The sequence below is a fragment of the Mastigoproctus giganteus genome, chromosome 9, assembly GCF_048544385.1.
Source record: "Mastigoproctus giganteus isolate SK-2022 chromosome 9, ASM4854438v1, whole genome shotgun sequence".
Taxonomy (NCBI): domain Eukaryota; kingdom Metazoa; phylum Arthropoda; class Arachnida; order Uropygi; family Thelyphonidae; genus Mastigoproctus; species Mastigoproctus giganteus.
Window position 1 is genome coordinate 93,403,325 of NC_143583.1, and position 26,453 is coordinate 93,429,777.

Consider the following 26,453-nt stretch of genomic DNA (forward strand, 5'->3'; position numbering starts at 1 on the left):
CGCTGGTCATAACGTTTTGGCTCATCGGTTTATTTACAGTGTTCTTATCATTAGTGTACATGCAAGTTTATATGCGCATGTTCTTACTCTTAGTTACCTTTACACAGCCATTTCACTTGTTCCATGATGACCCACAGCAGGGGCGCCTCCGTAGCCAGGTGGGAAGGAGCAGCAGTGCGTAGCACACGCTTCTTGATTAGACTGGGGTTCAAGCCTGTCACCACCAAATACGGAGGATGCGGAAAGGTCAGGGAATGCCCACCGCATATCCCAGAGCAATATGGCCTTAGTTGCTAATGCTCCTAAAAACCAAATAACAAACAAACAACAAACCCACAGCAGGACCTGAAATTCCTGACACCTTGCTTTCTAGGCTGCTGCATTTTCCAGTAGAAGCAGTGCAAGAATCAATTTCATGTCTGCCTGTGGCTCTAGTTTATCTATTGGCCTGCATATCCCCCCCAAAGCTAGCAGTTTTCTGACCTACCTATTACTGCCTCAATAGCATCAGCAAATATTTCTGCAACCCTTCTATTGAAATGTATCCCATTAGTAAGCACAGATCATGGTGAGAAAAATTCTACCCCATGAGATTTGCACATTTTTTACAAGGCCAAATTGATTGACAAGTCTCTCAACATATACTCCCTCCCGTTCTGGGTAGAATTGCAGACACTCTGAAATTCAATCCTAATTCACAACCTTTTCCCAACATTGCCCTGTACTTTAAGTCCTCAGACCTTCTACTCTTAATATCTTAATATCATCATATTTCCTGTTTTCCTAACAATAGAATCACCAACAATAACCACCTCTTGTGGGACCAGTGCATTCTGCTTTGCTGATTGCCACTGTGTTGCCTGATACACAAATGTGAGCTCTGCATTGAGTTGTGCAGCTGAGAGCTTGATGGGGCCTCCAGTTTAATTCTTTGAAGGGCATCTATTGTACTTTTCAAACTCTCATAAACATTCATTTGAATGCTGTGCCGAGTGGGCAGGAGCGGGAGTGCAGTAGCACACGCTCTTTGAGTAGACCGGGGTTCAAGCCCCTGACTGCTGAATACGGTCGATCTGCCAACCCGCACTGGACCAGCGTGGCAGATTATGGTCCATTTCCCTCAGCATGAATTGTTGAGGAGGCTTCCACCCTGCAGTGGGTTGATAATGGCTGCACTTTACTTTACTTTTTCTTCACAATATGACTGAACATGCAAAGACATCCCCTTAGCCTATCATGTTCTATTCCAGAAAGATCAGCAAACATTTCATAAGTTGCACATTTTATTAGGCTGTGATTCATAGGAGAATCATCATGTTCTCCCCCTGAGCCACAGCAGTCCTGCTACTTGGTGCCCATTTCTTTGCTGCTATATTCAGGGGCATAATTTCCATTTAAATATAATTTAATTGATAAACTGAAAATTAGTTAAATTAATCAGTTTAATTGATTAACTGACAATACTGTAGTAAGCTAATAGATTTCTAAATGCAGCGATATGCATTATTCTATCAAGTTTTATGTTATACTTTATTCTATCAAGTTTTATGTTATACTTTATTCTATCAAGTTTTATGTTATACTTTATTCTATCAAGTTTTATGTTATTAGCATTAGCATTAGTAGAGGCATTTGATGCAAGAAAGAAAGCTTATGCAGCATCAGCCAAAAAAAAAACCCACTTCCACTTCACCCCTCTGTTCGTTCAAAATACCTGTCCAGCTAAGCCTTAAACTTATTTAGGCTATCAACCTCCACTACAAGGGATGGAAGTCTGTTCCACCAACCAACCACCCGCTGGCTAAAGCCAAATTTCCGCACGTCTATCCTACATCTGTCTTTCCTCAATTTGAATTTATGCCCTCTCAGGTGATTTTTCTGAGCTAGAGGAAGAATCCCATCAGCATTGAGCATGCTTAAACCATTCAAGGCTTTATACACCTCTATCAGATCACCTCGCTGGTGCCTAGTCTCCAGACACTGTAATTTGCAAAACTTAAGCCTTTCTTCGTAAGAGCACCCTTTTGTTCCATTCACTAATCTTGTTGCCCTTCTCTGTACTCGTTCCAGCAGCTCTACATCCTTCTTGAAATTAGGCCTCCAGACCTGTATACAGTACTCAAGGTGTGGCCTGACCATTGCCTTATACAATGGAATAATCACCTCCTTATCCCTGCTGGAAAAATTCCTGTATATCATTGACAATACTCCATGAGCTACTCTTGCAGCCCGTCTGCCCTGCTCAGAGAACTTCATATCTGCCTGCACAACCATCCCCAAGTCCCTTTCATTCTCTACCACTGTCAGTGTAGTACCACAGAGTTGATACTTTGCTCTGGGGTTGCTGTTTCCCATGTGTAGTACTTTACATTTGTCAATGTTAAACTTCATTTGCCACCTCTCAGCCCATCTGCTCAACCTTTCCAGATCCTGTTGCAGCAGCATAGTGTCAGTAGTGTCCTTGACAACCCTGCCAACCTTTGTATTGTCTGCAAACTTGGACATTAAGCTTGATATACCATCATCAATATCATTTATAAATACAGAAAACAATAATGGACCCAACACTGAGCCCTGAGGGACTCCACTAATAACATTAGTCCACGATGAGCAGTGTCCATTGATTACCACTCTCTGTCTTCTCCCCCTCAACCACCCCTTTATCTATAGCAGCAATTTGCCTCCAATGTCACACTGCTCCAATTTGTGTAGCAGTCTTCCATGTGCAACAGTATCAAAAGCCTTTCTAAGATCCAAATATATAATATCAAAGTTATTCCCTACATCCAGTTCTTTTGTGACTGCATCATAGTAGCCAATCAAATTGGTCAGGCAAGACTTCCCCTTAACAAAACCATGCTGTGTCTGAGCTATAACTGAAGTCTTGTCTAAATGATCCTGCAGTGCTTCTTTAACCAGTGCCTCCATTAATTTTCCTGGAACAGAAGTTAAGCTCACAGGTCTATAATTACTTGTGTCAGCCTTTGATCCTCCTTTGTGAATTGGGGTCACATTTGCACATTTCCAGTCTATGGGTACCTCCCCTGAGTCCAAGGAAGCTCTCATAATTATGGCTAAGGGTTTGCTTACTTCCTTTGCTGCCTCCTTTAATATAACTGGATAGATCCCATCCACCCCGGGTGCCTTTCTTGTGTTTATCTTCAACAGTTTCTCCTCCACTTTGCTCCCAGTTATTTCAAGATTCTGTAGCTTACTGCTAGAGTTGAATACACCTCTGGCATTCCCCTCGCTGAATACTCCTCATGTGTGAATGTCGATGCAAAATATTCATTTAGTTTGTTAGCTACCTGAGCAGGATCATCAACAGTTGACCCATCAATATCAAGTGGACCAATCAGATTCATCCCCTTCCTTCTAGAGTTTACATAAGTAAAGAACTCTTTGCTGTTTTTCTTTGCATCCCTTGCCAAGGATTTCTCGTAATCTGCCTTCGCCTGCCTAACCTCCTTTGTAACTTTGTTGCATATCAACTTGTATCTATCATAGACTTCTGTGTCATGTGTTAATTTGTAAGTATCCCATGCATTTTTCTTCTCTGCCATATGCCTCATTAGTTCATCTGACATCCATTTTGGCCTAAACCTTGAACAATATTTCTTAGTTGGTATGTAAAGCCTAGTAGCATCCAAGATAAGTTCTTTGAATGCTTCCCAATTGTGAATTTGCTGTTGGTAACATAATCAGTTGGTCCCACTGTATAGAATTTAAATACTGTCTCAGTCCATCGTAGTCGCCTTTACGGAAGCAATAACCCTTCCCTTTATCCCTAATGGTAGTTACCTCTTTGAGTAAATCCCACTTCAGCACACTGTGATCACTGCCACCTAGTGGTTTATTTATCTGCAGATTCTTAATGCATGAAGAATCACTGCTGATAATCAAATCAAGAGTATTACTCCCTCTAGTTGCTTCCCGAACATGCTGATGTAGAAAACAATCATCCAATAAATCCACAAAAGCCTGCTAGTGTTTGAGTAACCAGCCCCCAAATTCCAGTCAATATCTGGGAAATTAAAATCTCCCATTATAAGATTCTCTGATTTACTGGCCCACTCTATTTCCCTGTACAGTTTCTTATTATAGTCATCAGAGTCATCAGGCCTATAGCACACTCCTACTCTCAATTTTGATCTCCCAATGCTTATGTCACACCAAACTGACTCAACACTGCACTGTCCAGCGATGTCGACTGGCTTCACTTCCTTGGTTTTTATGTGTTTCTTAACTAATAGCATAACCCCTCTCCCCTTCATATCCTGTCTATCCTTTCTGTAGATGTTGTACTCCCCAAATTGCAGTTCTGCATCCCTTATATCTGTGTGACACCACGTCTCTGATATCCCAACAATATCTGCCTTTGATGTTTTGAGCAATACCTCAAATTCATCAAAATTATTTATTAAACTCCTAGCATTGGTGTACATGCAAGTATACCTGCACCTGTTTCTATTCTTAGCTACCCTAACACAACCCATGTGTTTACTTGTACCGCAATGGCTCCCAGCAGTCTCTGAAATACCATGCATCTTGTTTTTCAGGCTTCTGCTCATTCTAATAGAAGCAGTGCAAGAATCTCTTTCACCTCTGCTAGTGGCTACTGTCAATCTATTGGTCTTTGTCTCCCCCCAAGCTAGCAGTTTTCCGACCCACCCACTGCCTCGATAGCATCAGCAAATATTCTTGCACCCTTTCTATTTAAGTGTATCCCATCCCTGTAGAAGCAATCTCTCCTGTTAACAAGTACAGTCCAGGCTGGAAAAAATTCTACCCCTTGAGCCTTGCACAATCTTTCCAGGGCCGAATTGATCGACAAGGCTCTCATCATATACTCCCTCCTATCGTAATAAAGTATGTTATACTTTATTCTATCAAGTTTTATGTTATACTTTATTCTATCAAGTTTTATGTTATACTTTATTCTATCAAGTTTTATGTTATACCTTGTGCTATACTATTACAATCGCACTTTTAAATTAGTTAAATCCTTAACTAAAAAGTAGAATTTCTTAGGTAAAAACAAAAAATATGCCTAACAAGTGATTAGAACCTTTGAGCTACTTACATATCACAATTATAACCTACTATTCCACTGCACTATAGTTGTGATACTCACATCAAAACACCAATACAATAGTGGTTCTTAGTTCTAGGGGGAAAAAAAAAAATTCCCTGCTTTTTTTGTTGTGAAGTTTCTCTTCAAAATAAAAATGCTGCAATTTTTTCTAACCTCTTTCTAGATTCATTGACTAAGAAAGAAGAACTTTTATATCAGCATTTAGCTGAGAGCTATATTTCCTCCCATGTGACAAATGATTTGGATGTTGAATTTTGCTCTGTTCATAACAGTAAGTATCATATCTGGTATATTACAAAGCATTGATTATGGAGTTTTAATTTCTAATGTTAATTTTGGAAGAAATTATTTCTGTTACTTAAGGCAGTGCAAATCCTGTTCATTTAGGTTTTTTATTTATATTATTATTCCAACAGATATATTAATAATATTAACTGCTTGTGGAAAGTTGGTATAGCATCCCTAAACAAACAATAGTTTTTTTTGAAGTTTCTTCTCCTCCTCCTCCTCCTCCTCCTCTTCTTCTTCTTCTCCTCCTCCTCTCTAATTGGAACTGCAAAAGTAATTATCAATTGATTCAACTGTATGTTATTAAAGCAGTGCATAGTTTTAATTTGGGTTCTTCAGTTCATTCATAACGTTGCTTAAAATTAAAATGGAAAGTTTTTAAATATATGACAAATGTCTAGAAATAAAGATAGGAAATGGGTGAATCAGAAAATTGATGTTTACCCTAAAGCATATGTTCACGTAGAAATAAAATAATGGTACTTGTAATAGCAGCTGCCAGATGCTTGAGTGTGCATTCCTGTGCATTTGAAAAAACTACAGATGTAGCAGTAATGACAAAAACTATCTGCTTTTTTTTTTTTTCTTTTTTTTTTTTTCCGCATACCAGAAGAGCACGCACCCACATAAATTCATTGTGAACTTATCACTGTGTGTGGGAAACAGATCAGCAGAAAAGGAGTATTAGTGTGGCACAATGCTATCAAAGTAGGCATATCAGTCTTTGAGGTGAGCCACGTATAGGGAAACTTTGTAGATCTTTAAGGAGAAACAATAAGTACTGCTTCTTACTTCTGCATGCTGGATAAACTGTGGTATACCTCATGAAAAGAGATTGGAAAAGCTCAGCAATTCTATGATCTTACTCAACAATGATACCATAACATGCACAGCCAGGCAGACCCAGTAATAGCTCTAGTGGAAACTGCTACATTAGATGCTATTTTATTGCCTATGAACCATCTAAAAATATTCAATTACCAATTTACTAATATATATGATTTTTATTCATTCATATGAGATTACTGTGTTGCTCATTAGGGACCTTGAATGGATTGCTTAGGCACATCCATCGCATAATTCAGACTTTGACCTTTTGGTTCACTGAAATGTTGCATTGCCAATAATGGCTTGGTTACATTCACTTAATTGTAGTTTTTTTACAATGCACATATATGTTTACTCATCTGCCATTGGGAACAGTCCTTAAAATGTTATGACATTTTTATTTTATGGGTAATATTTTATCCTGTGTCACTAAATGAATTGATATAGCAGACTTTTGTATACCTTGTAGTGTCCTAGTATCCTCTCATTTATGTATGTTTATTGTCTGTTAGCAGTAGTCCTTGGTGAACTGTAAGTAATTTGATTAATTGTATTACAAATGAAGTAGAAGATGAAGTAAAAGTTAAATTATGAACTATATCTTGAACTGAAACAGCCAAGTTTATGTAAATGGAGACACCTCTTTCTGTGTGGTTTGATATAATTGAAGAATTAAATTAAAAGATGAAAATGAATATTTAAAATTGATAGAATCCCTATAAGAAAAGTGCACACTTGACACTGTTTCATCAAGGTGAATGAAAGCAAAAAATTTGAAGGAATGTAATCAGCGGCCTTTGAAAGTTGGTTTTAGTTTTTGAAGGCCATCTTCAGATAGTTTAAAAGCTGACAATGAGGTGTATGGGCCTTGAACCATGAGCTGTGTACATTGTTTTCAAGTTGGAGTTGAATGACAAGGCTTGGGCCATATATTTATACTTACTACATTCTTAATGGAGTAATTCTTCCCATTTCAAATTCTGACTTTATTGCACAACCTTGATGCATATCTTAACAAATTTCCACTTTATTGTACCCGAAGGAATGTTTTCTTGACTTCTTATCAAACAATAATTCATAGCAACTTAGTGGTTCTGATATTCACCTGAAGATGAGAATGGCAATTGAAGAAAGAAAATTCCACTATTAACTCATATTGTAATGCAGAGATGTGAAAAGGCAGACCATCCCTTGGATTTCAAGCCAATAAGTGATGATTTGAGAAATTTGAGAAGAGGCATAACTTGCATGGTAATGAACTAGTACATCAAACATTATTGGTTAGAGCAGGTGTTAAATACTGATAAGGTCGGTGTTTCTTGGAAAGGAAAGGAGAGTGCTTTAACTTTTTCACAAGTGAGTTTATGTGAAGAATTTTTACAAAGTTTTCTAAATATTAATTTCAGTGAGGGAGCATCGAGGAAGGTGGGAGAAAATCAAATATGACAAAGAATATAATGAAGGGAAAATAAACTTAGATTAATCATAGTATATAACAGAGTTATGGTGCTCTGTATATCAATATACGCTGATATCAATATTTGTAGAAGAATAAGAGAAATTTACCTCAATATGATACGTAGAACACTTCCGTATGATACTCTCAAGAAATTAAAACAAATAAAAGATTAACGCAAAATGATAAAATGATTACAATAAAAAATCAATTGAACACAATTCAAAAATTAACTAAAATTCAAAAAACAATTTGAAAAAATTAATTAAAAAATCAATTAAAGCTAAATGTAAATTTTGAAAAAACGGTTTTCCTTCCTGAAGCAGACACTTCTTTTTGACTGTGTGTCGTGATCACAGGAATGGAAATTACGGAGTGTGAGAGCTTGAATCTTAAATAGAGAGATTATTTGTCCTCACGCATGCGCGTGAAATTCCATGATTATTTGTCTTTGTGCATGCATGCATGCAAAAGCCATGAATCGGAGATTAGATATGGACGACGAATGTTAATAGAATTCTCATGTAATTTAATTTTGAAGGTTTCTGCAATTAATATTCTTGTATAATTATGTTCAATACTAAGTATTTTGGCCTCGCTAAAGAAAAATGTATGTTTTTTGTTAACGGCATGGAAGGCCAATTCTGATGCCACTTCCTGAGAAGCACGAACTGAAGACACGTGCTGTTTTACACAGACAGCGAGCGGAAATTGTGTGGATCCTTGGTAAGATGACTCGCAATCACTGCAAGAAATGTTGTGTACCAAGTAATTTTTTTATTTGTGCTGCGAAAGAGGAAAGGACTGAGCAATTGTTTAGTATAGCATGTAATTTCCATATTGGTCTGAGCACAATCTTAAATTCTGTATCTTTAAAGGATCTGTTAAGCTGCTTGTGCCACTGTTCAACATATGGGACAGAAATAAAGTATTTTTTGATGTTACAATTATTGGTTGGTGTAGTTTTTTTTGTATCCTATCCTTAGCTTATACCCCAATTCAGTTTATTGTAGCAAGGGAGTGACCCCTGTTTAAGAATCTGCTGGCCAATATCTGTATTTCTGAGTCTAAAGCAGATTCCTTCATTGAATATTTATAGGTATTAAGAAACTGATTAAAGATAATAGCCCTTTTGTAGGTGAACAGGTGATAGCTGTTATAATGTAGAAGCATACCAGTGTTTGTTGGTTTGCGATAGATGTTGAATTGGATTTTATTCACGTCCCGAGTAAGCGCGAAATTTAGAAAATTTAATGACTTAGTATCCATATTTTTCCTTTCCAATTTAAAATTGAGTTTAGGATGAATATTATTAAACGAATGTAAAATGTCTTGATTAGTGCTACTATTAGTAATAACAAGAACATTGTCTAAATACTTTCCGTAGTATGTGGGGTAGAAAAGGCGTCAAATATATACGTTCAATTGTTGATAGATATACCTCTGATATTAAGCCTTACACTCAATCCCATTGGCAAACCAAAAATTTGTTTATATACTTTGTCTCGAAAGGTGATATAGTCGGCTTCAACTAAAAGTTTTTTATTAAGTGAAAAATTTCTTTAATAGGAAGCTTTGTATAATTTATCGGTATAGAGTTATTATTTAACATATCCCAAAGAATATCTACAACATTTACAACAAAGTTTATTCAATGTTTACATTCATATATAAGGAAGTAACATCCAGTGAGAATAAATTATCATTATTGCTGAGTCTACAGTCCTCAAGCTTATTAAATAATATATATATTTTTTTTTTATCCCAAATTGCATCACCTATCTAAAGGGTTTTATAATACTATTAACATGTGTGGCTAAGGATGGTTTCTGTAAGAAACAATGGGCCGAATAGGAAATCTGTTCTTATTCAGTTTTACCTGACCGAAAAGTGAAGGAATGTTGTATGGTCTGGCCTTCAATTCCTTTAACTGACACACGGTAGTCATTTTTTCGATACATGGTTAACGTTTTACTGTACTGCTTGACCAAATTGGTAAATAATATATTTTTGTTTTATCCCAAATTGTATCACCTATCTAAAGGGTTTTATAATACTATTAACATGTGTGGCTAAGGATGGTTTCTGTAAGAAACAATGGGCCGAATAGGAAATCTGTTCTTATTCAGTTTTACCTGACCGAAAAGTGAAGGAATGTTGTATGGTCTGGCCTTCAATTCCTTTAACTGACACATGGTAGTCATTTTTTCGATACATGGTTAACGTTTTACTGTACTGCTTGACCAAATTGGTAAATGGTAACTGAGTCTACCTATTTACCTATTTTTCACTTATTTATAAAATGTTTTATCGAGTGTTACTGCTGTATCTGCTTTATCTGCTCTCTGAATGTCTTTATTTTCCCATAAAGCTGAATTGTTGTGTCTATTCAATTTAGGCTGTCACATGTCTTTTATATTATTTACCACTTGGTTAATTTGTTGAATAAATAAATCTTTTTGTGGAACATTATGAAGACCAAATGCAATATTTATTACAAACTGATTTCTAGGTAGTTTGCGAAGGGGTATATTATAATTTAATCCTTTGGATAAAAGTGCAGTTTGGCCCTGAGATTTGTAACCTGTTGATACGAGTGGTGTTTGAACACTAGCTAAAACATTCTGATTGTGTGATAGCACGTTGTATGCCTGTGGGGGGGGCGGTGGCAAAAGCTGCTTGTGAGCTTTTGGCCAAGTTCAAACAAGTTAGTTGCCGACCCTCCACAGGTGTACAACGTGCTATCACACAATCAGAATGATTTAACTAGTGCTTGAACATCCCCCTCACCCAATGTGTAACGTACCTGCATATGACTTTTGATATGCAGGTGTGTTAATTAATGACTCATCTCTAACAGAGTCTCTCCACTCTGTCTCATAGATACTGTTTCTGCTGCATACAGATACGGGCGCCTCCGTAGCCTGGTGGGCAGGAGCAGCAGTGCGTAGCACATGTTTCTTGATTAGACCGGGGTTCGAGCCCGTGAGCCACCAAATACAGAGGATGCGGAAAGGTCAGGGAATGACCACCGCATATCCCAGGAGCAATATGGCCTTAGTTGCTAATGCTCCTAAAAATCAAATAACAACAACAGCATACAGATACTTCTACAGATTCTACAGTAATGCCTATGGAAGTATTTGTAATTCTACAGCTACTTCCATGGGTACTGTTCTTCTGAATCAGCTTCTATAATTCCTGCTCTCTCTTTCAAAACAGTCTGAACACATGCCGCCACCAGCGAACATCCATTTACTGTCCAATTCAAACTCACAGAACCAACTTTTCATCTTCCTCATTTGTTCATTCAACTGCCGTTTTCTGGAACAACCTTCCTTCATACATATTGCCTGAAAATTAGTCTCAGAAGTTCAAGTCTGATGTCAGCAAATATCTTCTTTCATCTTCTCAACCCCCAACCCATGCACGGTACTAAGTAGTATAGGTTCTGATACCTCTCATATTTGGGGTTTCCATGAAAAAAAAAAAAAAAAAATCAACATGTTCCAAATCTTTCCTTGTATACACTATACAGAAATTACACACTATACTGAACAATCTCTCAGTCCTCTCCTCTTTTGTGACACAAATAAATGACTTGATATACCATATTCCTTGCAGTGATTGCAACTCATCTTACCAAGGATCCACACGATTTCCACTCACTGTCTGTGTAAAAGAGCATGCATCCTCAGTTTGTGCTTTTTGGGCAGCAGCGCCAGAATTGGCCTTCCATGCCGTTAACAAAAAATATACATTTTTATTTAGCAAGGCTAAAATACTTAGTGTCCGAGATAATTATACGAGACTATTAATTGCGGAAACCTACAAAATTAAATTACATAAGAATTCTATTAATATTTGTTGTCCATATCTAATCTTCAATTCATGGCCTTTTGCACACATGCACAAAGACAAATAATCACGGTGTTTCACGCACATGCACAAAGACAAATAATCACGGTGTTTCATGCACATGCACAAAGACAAATAATCACGGTGTTTCACGCATATGCGTGAGGACAAATCTCTCTATTTAAGATTCAAGCTCGCACACTCCGTAATTTCCATTTTGAAAAACGGAAGGAAAACCGTTTTTCGAAATTTACGTTTAACTTTAATTGATTTTTTAATTAATTTTTTAAAATTGTTTTTGAACGTTAGTTAATTTTTGAATTGTGTTCAATTGATTTTTTTACTGTAATCATTTCTAACATTATTGTTCCATTGCTAACACCACAACTCGGGACTCTACAACTCAACTGGGTGAAAGAGCATCAACACTGGACCTTGGATGATTGGAGACATGACTCCTTGTCCAATAAGTTCTGTTTCCAGTTCTTTCTGGTATCTGGCGGAAACCACACAAAGCTATGCACCCACCATGTCAACAAGGAACTGTTCGGGCCTTTTGGGGGTTGGGAATGGGCTGGGGTGTGTTCATCTGGCATATGTTGGAACCTCTGGTACGTCTAGACACATCTCTGAACAGTCCAGGTTACGTGTCCATCCTTGCAGACCCTCATCATCCCTTCATGGTCATTGTGCACCCACAGGGCAATGGACTCTTCCAGCAGAACAGTGCACCTCCCCACAGAGCTGTGGTGACTAGAACATGGTTCGAAGAGCATTCCATAGATTTTACCACTGTGGAATGTCCCCACTGTTCTGGACATGAACCCTGTGGAGCATCTTTGGGATGCTGTGGAAAGGTCTGTTCAAGCTTTGGATCCTCCACCCAGGAATGCTATGGACTTAGGGACGGCGGTGCAGCAAGTATGGATGGAAATACCTGTGGAACGCTTTCGTGAACTAGTGGACTTAATGCCTCATCGTGGTTCTGCCCTTATCTGAATGAAAGATAGGCCTACTCGTTACTAGGTAAGTATCCCATGAATTCTGTCTACTCAGTGTATTAGAGTATCTTGATACTTAGATACCAGAATTGCACCTTTGCCAAGTATAACTCTAATTGTAGCATTAATTTTCTGCATTAGTTCCTTTGTATAATTGTATTATCCTTTTCCTACAGTAGTCTTGGAGACATAACCCATTGTCTTTATGGTAAGTTAATTTTGATACAGATGCAACATGGCTCATTGGCATTTTCTTTTGTTCCCTCTTCTTTAATTTTTATGTTTCTGTCTGACCCCACTTTTGTCTGGATAGCAATCAATGACTGCATTACGATCCTTTTGGAATTCACAAGTGATAGTGTCCCCTTTCTTTATTTTTTAATTTCATTTATTGTGGAAGTGGTACTCTTCTTTTGGTGGCTTTGAGTATGAACCTCCTTGGGTAGGTAGTCATGTGTTTAGAAATGCCTGAGGATTAATGTTGCTTTGCTTCTTTTTTACTTTTATGATTTCATTTTATTTTGAATGTTAGGACATCTTGGTACTTAACTAGCAGAATTGGACCTTGTCAAGTGTAACTACTTGCAGCATACATTTTCTGTATTACTTTCATCATATAATAGTGTTTTTTTTTTCTTTATAGTTTTGGAGACAAACTTGTGTGTTTTTATAGTAAAGTGTTCTATATCCTTTTTGAAGAATTTACAGTCAAATCTTTAATAAAGGCATAAGGAAAAGTAACCACAGACATAGAAGGAAAGCTATCTTTTTTGTTTAATTCTTTTGTTTTTTAACAGATTAGCATTAGCATTAGAAGAGGCATATGATGCAAGAAAGCAAGCTTATGCAGCATCAGCAAAAAAAAAAACAAACCCACTCCCATTTGACAACTCTGTTCATTCGAAATACCTGTCCAGCTGACCCTTAAATTTATTTAGGCTATCAACTTCCACAACAAGGGATGGAAGTCTGTTCCACCAACCAACTACCCACTGGCTAAAGGCAAATTTCCGTACATCTATCCTACATCTGTTTTTCCTCTGGTATGTGATTATTCTGAGCAAGAGGAAGAATCCCATCGGCATTGACCATGCTCAAACCATTCAAGGCTTTATACACCTCTATCAGATCACCTCGCCAGTGCCTAGTCTCCAGACACTAATTTGCAAAACTTAAGCCTTTCTTCATAAGAGCAACCCTTTGTTCCATTCACTAATCTTGTTGCCCTTCTCTGTACTCGTTCCAACAGCTCTACATCCTTCTTAAAATGAGGCCTCCAGACCTCTTATACAGTACTCAAGGTGTGGCCTGACCATTGCCTTATACAAGGGAATAATCACCTTCTTATCCCTGCTAGAAAAATTCCCGTATATCATTAACAAGACACCATGAGCTACTCTTGCAGCCCATCTGCACTGCTCAGAAAACTTCATATCTGCCTGCACAATTACCCCCAGGTCCTTTTCATTCTCCAACACTGTCAGTGTAGTACCACAGAGTTGATACGTTGCTCTGGGTTACTGTTTCCCATATGTAGTACTTTACATTTGTCAATATTAAACTTCATTTGCCACGTCTAACCCCATCTGCTCAACCTTTCCAGATCCTGTTGCATACTGTCAGTAGTGTCCTTAACAACTCTGCCAACCTTTGTATCATCTGCAAACTTGGACATTCAGCTTGATATACCATCATCAATATCATTTATAAATACAGAAAGCGACAATGGACCCAACACTGAACCTTGAGGGACTCCACTAATAGCATTAGTCCACGATGAGCAGTGTCCATTGATTACCATTCCCTGTCTTCTCCCCCTCAACCATCCCTTTATCCATAGCAGAAATTTGCATTCTGCCACACTGCTCCAATTTGTGCAGCAGTCTTCCATGTGCAACAGTATCAAAAGCCTTTCTAAGATCCAAATATATAATATCAAAGTTATTCCCCTGCATCCAGTTCTTTTGTGACTGCATCATAGTATCCAATCAAATTGGTAAGGCAATACTTTCCCTTAACAAAACCGTGCTGTGTCCGAGCTATAACCGCAGTCTTGTCTAGATGATCCTGCAGTGCTTCTTTAACCAGTGCCTCCATTAATTTTCCTGGAACAGAAGTTAAACTCACAGGTCTATAATTATTTGTGTCAGCCTTTGATCCTCCTTTGTGAATTGGGGTCACATTTGCACATCTCCAGTCTGTGGGTACCTCCCCTGAATCCAAAGAAGCTCTCATAATTATGGCTAAGGGTTTGCTTACTTCCTTTTCTGCCTCCTTTAATATAACTGGATAGATCCCATCTACCCCGGGTGCCTTTTTTGTGTTTATCCTCAACAATTTCTCCTCCACTTTCCTCTCAGTTATTACAAAATCATCTAGCTCACTGCCAGAGTTTACTTCACCTCTGGCATTCCCCTTCCTGAATAACTCCTCGTGTGAATGTAGATGCAAAATACTCATTTAGTTTGTTAGCCTCCTGGGCAGGATCATCAACAGCTGAACCATCAATATCCAGTGGACCAATCTGATTCATCCCTTTCCTTCTAGAGTGGCACTTCCGTAGCCAAGTGGGAAGGAGCAGCAGTGCGTAATGCACGCTTCTTGATTAGACCGGGGTTCGAGCCTGTCACCACCAAATACGGAGGATATGGAAAGGTCAGGGAATGACCACTGCATATTCCCAGAGCAATATGGCCTTAGTTGCTACTGCTCCTAAAAACCAAATAACAAACAAATAACAATCCTTCTAGAGTTTACATTGGTAAAGAACTCTTTTCTAACTAACCAATAACAACACTAATCTTCGGCTACCTGATCACTATGTGGCTCCACTCCTGCCTTCTCAGGTGATGAGACTGGAAACCTATTAGGAAAGTCTTCTTTTCTTCAAAGGCTTAAAAGGAGCAACCATGGAGAGCCTAACAACTCAACAAATCATATGGATCTCCAAATCCAAACCTGACCAGTAAACAGTATGATGTTAGACTTCTCCAGCCTTTTGTCTAATGTCAGAAGATGGACTTGTACAAAATTGTATTCCACTTTATCTAATATTATGCTCCTTAGTGATCAATCTATAAGCAAGTTGTCACCATTTCTCATAGAGAAATCTTTATAAATATGGCAAACTTTCACAAAATGGAGCAATGACTGAAATCGGATGATCTGCTTATGGAAACAATTATCCAGCATGACTCTGAAAAACTATTTAAATCACTACATTTGGCACAGTTACATGCAACAGTAAATGTGTGAAAAGAATAACAGAAGAATTCAATTTACTTAATATATCACGAGGGAATAAAACTATAATTGAATGACCAATGAATAATACAAGCAAAAAGAATTATCACAAAATTAGATGGATTTCTTGTTCCCAGTCATAACATGACATATACCTTTAACTTACCTACTCCGCCACAGATAAAACTATTTATCCAAAATGTACACACGCTTCTTGATTAGACCGGGGTTCGAGCCCGTCACCACCAAATATGGAGGATATGGAAAGGTCAGGGAATGACCACCGCATATCCCCCGAGCAATATGGCCTTAGTTGCTAATGCTCCTAAAAACCAAAAAAATAGCATCCAAAATGTGTGGTTGGGATATACATTCTAAACCTAATAAGGTTTAGAATGTATTGAATGTTAAAAATATGGACATGGACACACACACACACACACACACACTACATCATTCGAATACTAAAATATCCAAACTGCCAGGGTGAATGTTCTGTATATTCCAAAAATTATGATCAGTGGAGGGGGCGGGGAACAAAAATATAAAACTATACTTAAGATATCATACCAAAATGCAAAAAAATCAATGCCAGTGCTTTCAAGCAAACCATCATATGCTTAGGTTATTCAACTGCACAGAAATCTGCAGTCTCAATAGCTGACTGGGCCCATTCCCCCCACTTTCAAACAACAAAAACACCATACCTCAACACTTTCAGTAAATACTTCGGTATTGATGCCTACTGATGTGGAGCATACTTCTCAAAAAGTAACTAAATTCAAAGTACTTGAAAGAGAAAAGCTGGGACAACCTATCACTGAGGATATGGATGCCAAGATGAAATTCTTGAAATATATGCAGAGAATGGATGATGTGGAGACTGACAAACAAATTTTCTTTTCCAAAAAAAGGAGAAAAAAGGTTGTCATAGACTTTCAACTTCATGAAAATAAACAGAAAAACATGCCAAATCATAGTAATGGATACACTCCTACAATGGAACTGTTGAGGTTTTTTGTAGCAATCTAGGTGATATACTGGTGATCTGCTGACATGGATTAATCCTGTCACATTCTGTTAATAATAAACCAACATAACATCTCAGATGAACGTGGTAATAAAACACTGTACAGTCCGTAGAACAGACTGTACACCCTTCCGACACTCCTCATGGGGGTGTAGCTATTATAACTAATTTCCAAATACCAACCAACCAACCAATCACTGCAAATGTTAGAAGCAGTTGCAGTGTATATCATTGCTAATATTGCATTGACAATTATCATTATACCTTCTACTAAATAAAACCTATTTATATCAGGATCTGGTTAGTCAATTTCAATCCCCCATCAGTTTATTGGGAGATTTAATTGATACAGTCCATTGTGAGGCTCACTCAATTTGAACAAGTGAGGAACTTATCGAAAAACTGCTCGACAGAGAACCTGATGCTTTAAATACTGGTGTGTGTGTGCGCGCGCGCGCACACACACACACACACACACACACACACCTGCCTGCCTGCCTGCCTGCCTGCAGGGTCAAACACAGCAGTTGCCCTATTAGTATGTTCCTCAACCCGATACCCATTAACCCATTAATTAGTTGAAGAATGATGACCTGTTAAACAGTAACTGTTACCCACTAATTTTAAAAATTTCAATGAGTGCTCCAGATGTGCACGGACAGAATAGTCAAATGAGAATTTCATGATGCGAATTGCCGACCGGGCTAGCCAGGTGGGTAAAGTACCTGCCTGGCAACCCAAAGATTGTGGGTTCGAATCCCTCCTTGGGCTTGGATCAGAGTAGAAAATGCAAAAACCTTGGGAGGTGCATTATAGCCACAGAAGCCAATGCGGCGACAACTAACAACAACAACAACAACAACAACAACAAAAAAAAGAAAAAAAAGATGTGAATTGAGTCAGATAAATAAATAAATTTTTTGTTTTTACACCGGGACGACAACATGGTCAGAGGAGTTCACAAGATAGAGAGAAAGAAGAAATAGAACAGTATTCAGCAGTTACGTGCTTCAACCCCGGTCACTCAAAGCACGTGTATTTAAACACCCTGGCGCTGACCACTCGGCTATAGAAACAACTTGCAGTTCCTGACCAGCAGTATGTACTTGCCTCATCAATAGACTACAGTGAGTTGTGTCACAAATCAGATGTTAACCCACTAATGGTAGTGGTGATCCACTACCCCTCTACTGGAGGGGTAGTGGATCACCTGACAGGTGACCCTCAAAAATAACATTCCTCTGTTAATCAATGATTAAAATTCCAAATTTTTTTTCTACTTTCTAAATATGGTCATGGTTTTACTGCAGTAATTGCTGAAGTAATTTTCTTTTCTTTCTCAGTTTTCATACAGAAATTGCACACAAGAACCTGTCAGGTGACCTGCCACCATCTTTACAACTATTTAGTTTTTGCTTGTAGTGTGGCATGGTACCAGACAAGCACCAATACCCATCTCCAATATGCTTGTTTAAAGTTTAAAGTTACTTGTTTTCCCTCTCCCACTAGTTCAGTAAACATGTACCATCTTACCCCTATTGTTTTTTAAAGAGTTGTTATTGTTTTTACATAGTAAAGGCGGAAAACAAAACCTGATATTCTATCAAAGTGGCTGCTCCACTGTAAAAAGCAAGATATGTAATTTTAAATTTCATATGCTATGAAGTTTGCCAGATTTGATATAAATTTTGAAATAAACCCAAAAGTGAAAGTAGTTAAACAATTTTGAATATATACTATGTATAAATAGTCTAGACTCCTCCATAGCTTGAGTCCTATGCCCTAAACACTTTAGATTTTTGAATATATATTATGTGTTTTTTAAAATTTTTTAATTAATATTTATGTACAACATCATCAGCCATTTTCAATCCACTGCAGGATGAAGGCCTCTCCAGCAACTTTCCAGTTCCTTCTGTTTTGTTCAATGGCCATCCATTTACTGCCCACAAACTCTTGAATTTCATCTCTCCGTCTCTGTCGTTGCCTTCCAGATTTTATTTTAGCTTCTCTTGGGTTATTTTCTTAGTCCATCTGTCATCATGTCTTCGGGCACTGTGTCCTGCTCAAGTCCATTTCAGTTCTTTAGTTTTGGTAAGAATGTCCTTTACTTGAGTTTGCTGCATAATCCATGTGTTTCTCTTCTTATCTAAAAGTCTGCTTCCTAATATAATTCATTCCATGCTTTGCTGTGTAATTTTCAGATTCTCTTCCATTCTTTTGGCGAGTCCCCAAGTTTAACTTCCATAAGTCATGGCTGGGATGATATGTTGGTTCATTATTTTATGTTTCAGACAAATTGGGATATTTTTCCTCGATATGTGACTATTTCCTGAATGCTATTCATCCGAAATTTATTCTTCTCTTGGCTTCCAGCCATTTATCATTATTACAGCTAATGACTTGTCCAAGATAAGTACAGACACTCCCCGACTTATGTAAGGGTTGCATTCCACGGAACTGTGTAAGTTGAGTTTTAGATAAGTTGGAATTTCCCTAAAGGCTTATGCAGCACTCGCAACTATGCTTGCTGAATTTGATTGAAACAAAAAAGAAATGTTTGACGAACGTATAAATAGAATTATTTATTCAAATTTGTTTTTTTTTTTATCTCATGCGTAGGAAAAATTACAAAAGCATGCAAGTATAAAAATTTCAAAATTATAAAATTACAAAAAAAAAGGGAGGAGACAGGTATAATGTCAGCAAATTTTACCTTTCGAGCATTGTTGCCAGAATCAACGTACCAGCATACTTAACCAGCTGATAAGTATACTGGTGCAGAGATTGAGGGCTGTGGAAATTTAGAAGAGGTTTTTTCGAACACATCACAATTTCTCTGCTGCTGCAGAATCAGCACTGGTAACTTCACTGCATATGGTGCAGAGATTGAGGGCTGTGGAAATTTAGAAGAGGTTTTTTCGAACACATCACAATTTCTCTGCTGCTGCAGAATCAGCACTGGTAACTTCACTGCATACTTTAACGTTGTGGAAACCAGCACGATGTTTGAACCTATTAAACCACCTGTTGCTTGCCACGAACTTGGCTTGGGATTTGCCATACTTATCCTTAATGTCTTCATAAATACTTCTTGCTTTTGCTTGAATGGTCATTAGACTCAGGGGCATTCGCTTCTGAATCTGATTTTCCATCCATATTATTAATAGCTGTTCCATCTTCGATATAGCACCTGATCGGTGATGATCTTAAATGTGTTGATCTTTAACATGTTCTTTTATACGCACGCTGTCCTTTAAAATAGTATTCACTGTTGAAGCAGCGAGACCTAATTCCTGTGCAATAGATAACAAATTTTGTTTGGTTTCCTAGTACTGCCACCACTTGCAATTACCATTGGTCACTTTTCCTTCATCAGTGTAATAAGTAAATAGAAATGAAGAGAAAATTCTGAAAATTTATTTATGTTTCTTATATGAGTGAAGATTTCAGTGAAGGATAACATATTTCACCAAAATAATGTAAAAACCCAAACAATTCTAGTTATCGGGATTATCACAAATGCAATAAGATTGAATTTACTACCTGTTTATAATAGATTGCACTAATAGAAAAGCCCAATAAACCGGAAAGTGCAAATTATTTTTATTGTTTTATGGTCGTGACCTCCAGAAACGTTCTTTAGAAAAATATCAACAGAGGTGTTCAAAATTGATTCTTATAACAGAACATATGAGAATGATGAAAGGGTAGCGCCCCATTATAAAAATGACCTTTTAGAGTAATAAATAGCTTAGTTATATAGCAAAAATTTCAACTTCCGAGGTCTTGGAATGAATTACCAAAAAAACACTACGTGTTATTCGGTTCACATTGCGATGTTTTCACAAAACCCTCATTTATTCCTGTGGGATGCAAAATGCGTTTCCACGATTTTTTTAAGTTTGCACCGGCCAGCAAAAACTTATGTAAGGTCGAATTTACAGAAGTCAAGTATTGTGTAAGTCGGGGAGTGCCTATATGAATCCACCTTTTCAATTTCTGACGCTTCAATGTTTATATCTCTTCCTGTGGTATACCTGTTCATTGTTACTTTTGTTTTAACCATATTCATCTATAGTCCGAAATCATTACTAACTCTGCATAACTTATTAACATTTTCCTTTAATTCTTTGGGATCATGGCTTATGATCACAGTGTCATTTGCAAATCATAAATGGTTTAGGTACTCTCCATTCCCATTGACTCCTTTCTGTGACCAGTCCAGTCTTCTGAAAGCTGCCTCAAGAGTAGCAGTAAACAACTTTGGAGATAGTGTCTCCAAAGGTAGATAGTCTCTGCCTTGTCTTTCCAGTGCCCGAAACATTGCCTTATGCTGTATGAAGTCAAATGCCAGGCATAAAGGCATTTTATATTCATTTGCCTTCTCCATTAGCTGTGATAGTACATGAAGGTGATCCATGATTGAGAATTCTGTCCTAAAGCCAGCTTAGTAATGACCCTCGTGAACAACTTATAGATGTGGGACAACACTAATTGGTCTATAATTCCCAAATTTCTGATGTATCTCCTTTCTTATGCATCAAAATTGTGATTGCATTATTATACTCCGTAGGCATTGTGCCTTTCTTAATGTATTTTGTGAAGTGTCTTTCCAATTTCTGTGTCATGTCTCTTCCTCCCAATTTTAACAACTCTACAGTAACTTTATCTTCAGCTGGGGCTTTTTGATTCTTCATTTTCTTCAATGCATGTTCTACCTCATCAGGAAGGATATTGGTTATGTCATTTGTGTTGCTAATTTGTGATCCATCTTTTCCACTGCTGACATCATTCCCTTGCTCCTTATGTAATACTTTATAGTAGTCTTCTGTTATTTGAATTATGCCTTCTCTGCTATTTATAAATACATCCGATCACTGTCCTTCAGATTTAGTATCGTTTGTCTTTCTGTATTACTGCTCATGACTGCTGATTTAAGTCCTTTGTTTTCCCGTAGCTGAGTGGCCAGGGCCGCAGCTGAGTGGTGCAGTAGTACATGCTATTTGAGTGGACTGGGGTTCAAGCCTGTAACTGCTAAATACAATTAACGTTTGTATTGATGATTTATTGTAAACTCCACTGACTTAGTGATCATACTGCTTTTGAAAAAATTATACCACTTTTCACTTTACACGATGCGAATTTCCAATTAACATGATCTTTTTTTTTTTTATGCGATAGTTGAAAAAGATTTGAATCGCGCATTAAGCTTATTGGCTGTTGGATGGGCAATAAACAAACATTTGCCTGCTGCCCGCCTCAGTGTCACAGAGTAGTACTCTGTGCTCGGTGTGTTCCATCAACCATCGGAAAAAAGACATGTTACTTGTTGTCTCCCACTAATAAAGTCAATGCAGACTTGCATTTAAAAATTCATTAAAAAATTGCATTAAAAAATTCGTTCTCTGTGATATTTATTTCGCCGGGGCCCAGAGAAGATTGTTGTCGGCTATCGGAAATTGATTGATGAAAAGAGAAAGTCAACACTGTTCAATATTTCCACAAGAGTCATTTCTTCATTGTGTATTTTATGTCAGAGGTTCCCAAACTTTCTCAGTTCACGGCACTCTTAGTGTCTCAGTAATTTTTTCACGGTGCACCTAGACCACAAGATATACCTAACAGTTCTGTTTATTAAGTAGTTAGGTCCAAACAACTTAATCAGAAATGTTGAAACTGTGAACTGCCTCGAGCTAATAGTTCCGATATATATAATTCCGAGCTAATAGTTCTGATATATATAGGTGTCCGACAGATGTCAAGTATCGCTGTATTTCCCTCAAAAATTTAAAATATTCTGCAGTGCACAGTTTGGGAACTGCTGTTTTATGCAATAAACATTTAATTCCATAATTATTTCCATTATCTTTTACATTGTATACAGTTAAAAAGTTATTTAAAAGGTATTTTAAAAATTCTTTATGGACATTCCAGAAGGTCAAGGACCAATTATAATTTTTCCTATTGATTGTTATATTCGATTAATGCGTTTCTGTTTTGTACAGTGCGCTTGCAGGACGAATTAATTGCATTAATCGAGGCCAGCCTGTACTTGGTCGCAAGCCCGTGACAATGTGTTAGAATTCGCATGAATGTGTTTTGACCCTCCCGATAATGTATTCAATTTGTTAACGTGTCTGTTTTTTATTTCTGAGGCCTGTGTTCACATTGCAAATCTATGTAAGTCTTGAAGAATTTTCAACGAAGAATTGGAGAAATTTTTTCAGGGGATTGTCATGGCCTGCGAGGAGATTATGAATGGCGATCTGAATGTTGAATGTAGAATCAAGATACAGCAAATTTTACAAGATGAGATTCGATGCTACAAAGACTTGTATTCTGAGAAAAAAGAAAAGACAACTTTACCAGAGTTCATTATTGAAATACCTAAATAAACAATAAGGCTTTTTTCTCATCTCTCATGACGTTACCTTTTTATTAATAAAACTTTTGCAGTATTTTTTTTATTTCAAAACCTTTTAACTGGCTATCAAGTGAAAATTTTTTATAGATTTATTATAATTTGTTTATAGACTGTTTCTCTGGTGCACATTCAATTAAAATCCATTATAATTATACCTCAATCAGCAGTTTCACATAACACAGAACAGTTTTGGTACCAATTATCAGTGCTATGCGGGGTATTGCTGTACAATGCTTTATATGTATGTATGTAAATCTACATTACATTACATACATATGTGTATGTAATTTAGATAGCCCTTGGCATGAACATTTGTGCATAATGCAAAGAAGTTTCAGAGCGAACATGGAAACATAAAATGTTTCTTCATAAACTGCAGAAAACACTTAAAAATTAGAGCAGGGTCTCATGAACTAATTAGCTTATCTAATGCATAAGTAGGTTTGCAATTAATGTAAAAAATAAATATTAAATTTATATATGTAATTTAATAATGTATTGTAATCATTACTTGTTTGAGTTTTAAATAAATATAAACAGTGCAATTTATTTTATTTTCAGAAACACAAAATGGTGTCATCAATGCTGCAGCTCTTCATGCCCACAATGGAAGTCTTCTAGTAGGTATTAGAAAACTTGCATGAAGAGAATAGCATACATAAAATAAAAATATTTTAAATAAATACACCTGTATTGATAAAATCAATTTCTGAACAGTTAAACAGGTGTCTGTGGCTGTCACTTATGAACTTCACAGATAGAATGAAATAAGGGCAGGACTAGTTTGAAGATATGCTGCAAAATAGAAAATAATTAAAGTAACAAAGATGGTAAAAGAGTTACAGAATACTATGAGTAAAAAAAAAAATAAGCATTTGGATAACAGTTACAAATAAATATTGGATTGATTTTTTTATTCCATCTTATTCAGTGTGTTCATGTATATGTGTGGTAATGTAGGCAAGGCTGTCGTGAAGAGTATGTATTGGTATGTGCCATATACTTTCTGCTTTTGTTAGGCAAATAGCTTACACCATTGCTTTTTGATTAATTACTATTTGTGCGAGTTGTTAACTTTTGTTCTCTGCTTTTTTTTTTTTTTTTTTTTTTGTATACTATTTTTTTTTTTTTTTTTATATATATATATATATATTTTTTTTTAACGGTTACAGCCCTGGCTGTAGGGTCCTAAAGACAATAATGTAAGGTGATCGAGCAAATAGCTGCCCTTTGCTTGGGTGGGTATCTTCCCTCTATAAACATGTTAAAAGTACTTATCTGCTTGTATTGCTAATACAATTCTATAGTGTGGGTATAACCATTGCCTGAAAAAGAGCATTGCTGGGATTTAAAATGTACTAGAACACCAATGGCAAATGAATGGTACAGTTGTCACTCATGGTGTACACAGGAAAATCAAAGTGTGGCCACCCATAAACAGTTTAATCTTAATTTTGACATACAGGCTGGAATAGGTTCACCATTGCTGTACTAGAATAAAAGCAAGTATCAAGTAGATATGCTTAGTAACAAGATTACAACTTCAATTATGATTATACTTGTATTGCCAGTCATTAACAAAGATATAATTTTAAAGAATCGTGTATAATTGCATATTTTCCTAATTTGGCATTAGCTAATGATAAGAGGAATAATACAGATACCATATAGATTAATTTTTTTCAGTGTCATTAAATGTCTAAATCTTCAGTCATGAGATTTGAGACAGAGAAATTAATAATTGTTCTTTGTAAATTTTATTTTATTTCACTTATATGTGTGAAGCACCTGGCCACTCTCAGTCATGATAGGTATATCATGACTTGAAGACTCTATTTGTATACAGCAGAGAACTAAAGAATAATTAACTCTGAATATTGACAGTTGATTTCCCATCTTGCAACAGGTACCAGCTAAGATCCTCTTGCTTGCTAAATTTCTGAAGTTATCTCGTCTTCACTTTCCTTAGTTACAGGTTACTGGAGCAGCAATAAACTTTACCTAGTTTATGGTTCAGTGATTGGCAGTGATATAAATTTGAGGATGCATGCCCTTAGCCTTGCTCCAGTGTGACTTCATCAATTTAAATTAATTTTTTATAATGGTTAAAATTGATAGATCTACAATTAATGATCTTTGACTACCTCATTTTTGTTGCCTTGTATCCCCCCCATCCACCAAAGAAGGTGGAAAAAAATCCTATCAGAATTTTTTGAAATAATTAGTGTACTATTTTTTGTGACTCAAATCCAGATGCCTATTTTCCATTTCTGGTAGGAAATACAGGCTAGTAGAAAAGCTGGAATTCTCCAACTTTCCTACCAGCCTATATTTTGCCTTCCTTCTCTGCCCTTACTTTATTCCTGATAGTTACTCTCATAACTGGTATGAACTTTCTGTGAATGGGGCTTCAAAAAGCATGCAGAAAATTCTAGGATATATTCTAGATCCAAAATAATAAAAAAAGAAGTCATATAAACAAATGTATGGTTGTGAACTTAACTACAGAGTTTTTAATGATAAAAATAAAACAAAAAATAAATAAATAAAAAATAACAAGAATAAGTAGATAAGGAATAAACACTTTACTAGGTATACCCTGCTTTTTCTTATTTATTTTTTTATTATTTTTTACCATTCAAAACTACATATCCATTTTTTAAAATTCAAACAGCCAAAGCATTGTAATCATTCAGAATCATGCACTTGTTTATTTGTTTATATATTATTATTTATGTATTATTTATTTATTTATTTGTTTATATATTATTATTTATATATTCTATAAAAATAACAGTGAAATCACCATAATTTATCCGTAATAAAACTACAAAAGTAGTATGAATGGCATCGAATTAATTGTATCTCATATTGTGACTGTTCCTTCTTAACGAGTTACCATGTATTGCACTACTTTGAATAACTTACTTATTCTCAAAGAATACCACCACCCAGACGGCATCATTTCATGGCTAGTTGGCTTGTCATTGGTGGGCTTTTATAAGTACAGTCAGTCCTCGCATAACACGTGTTTACACTACACGAATTCGATCATACACAATTTATAAATATGGGAACGATATCTTATAACACGAACCAAATTCGCTTATGCACGATTCGCCTTTGTGTTTACAAGAAATGGCAGTCGGACCAGAATCTCACCCCAACACGATAGGAATGAAGAGAAGATTCTGAAAATGTATTTATGTTTTTTTATATCAGTGAAG

General features: G+C 36.6%; 1 protein-coding gene across 1 annotated transcript in view; it reads left to right on the top strand.

Annotated features, from left to right (window-relative positions):
• Window positions 1-26,453, top strand: part of LOC150080550 (carboxypeptidase D-like) — a 297,430-nt gene that overhangs the window by 209,916 nt on the left and 61,061 nt on the right. The window contains 2 exon segments of the mRNA XM_090380730.1: window positions 5,259-5,366; window positions 23,788-23,846. Coding sequence (XP_090236856.1) covers window positions 5,259-5,366; window positions 23,788-23,846 — 167 coding nt within the window.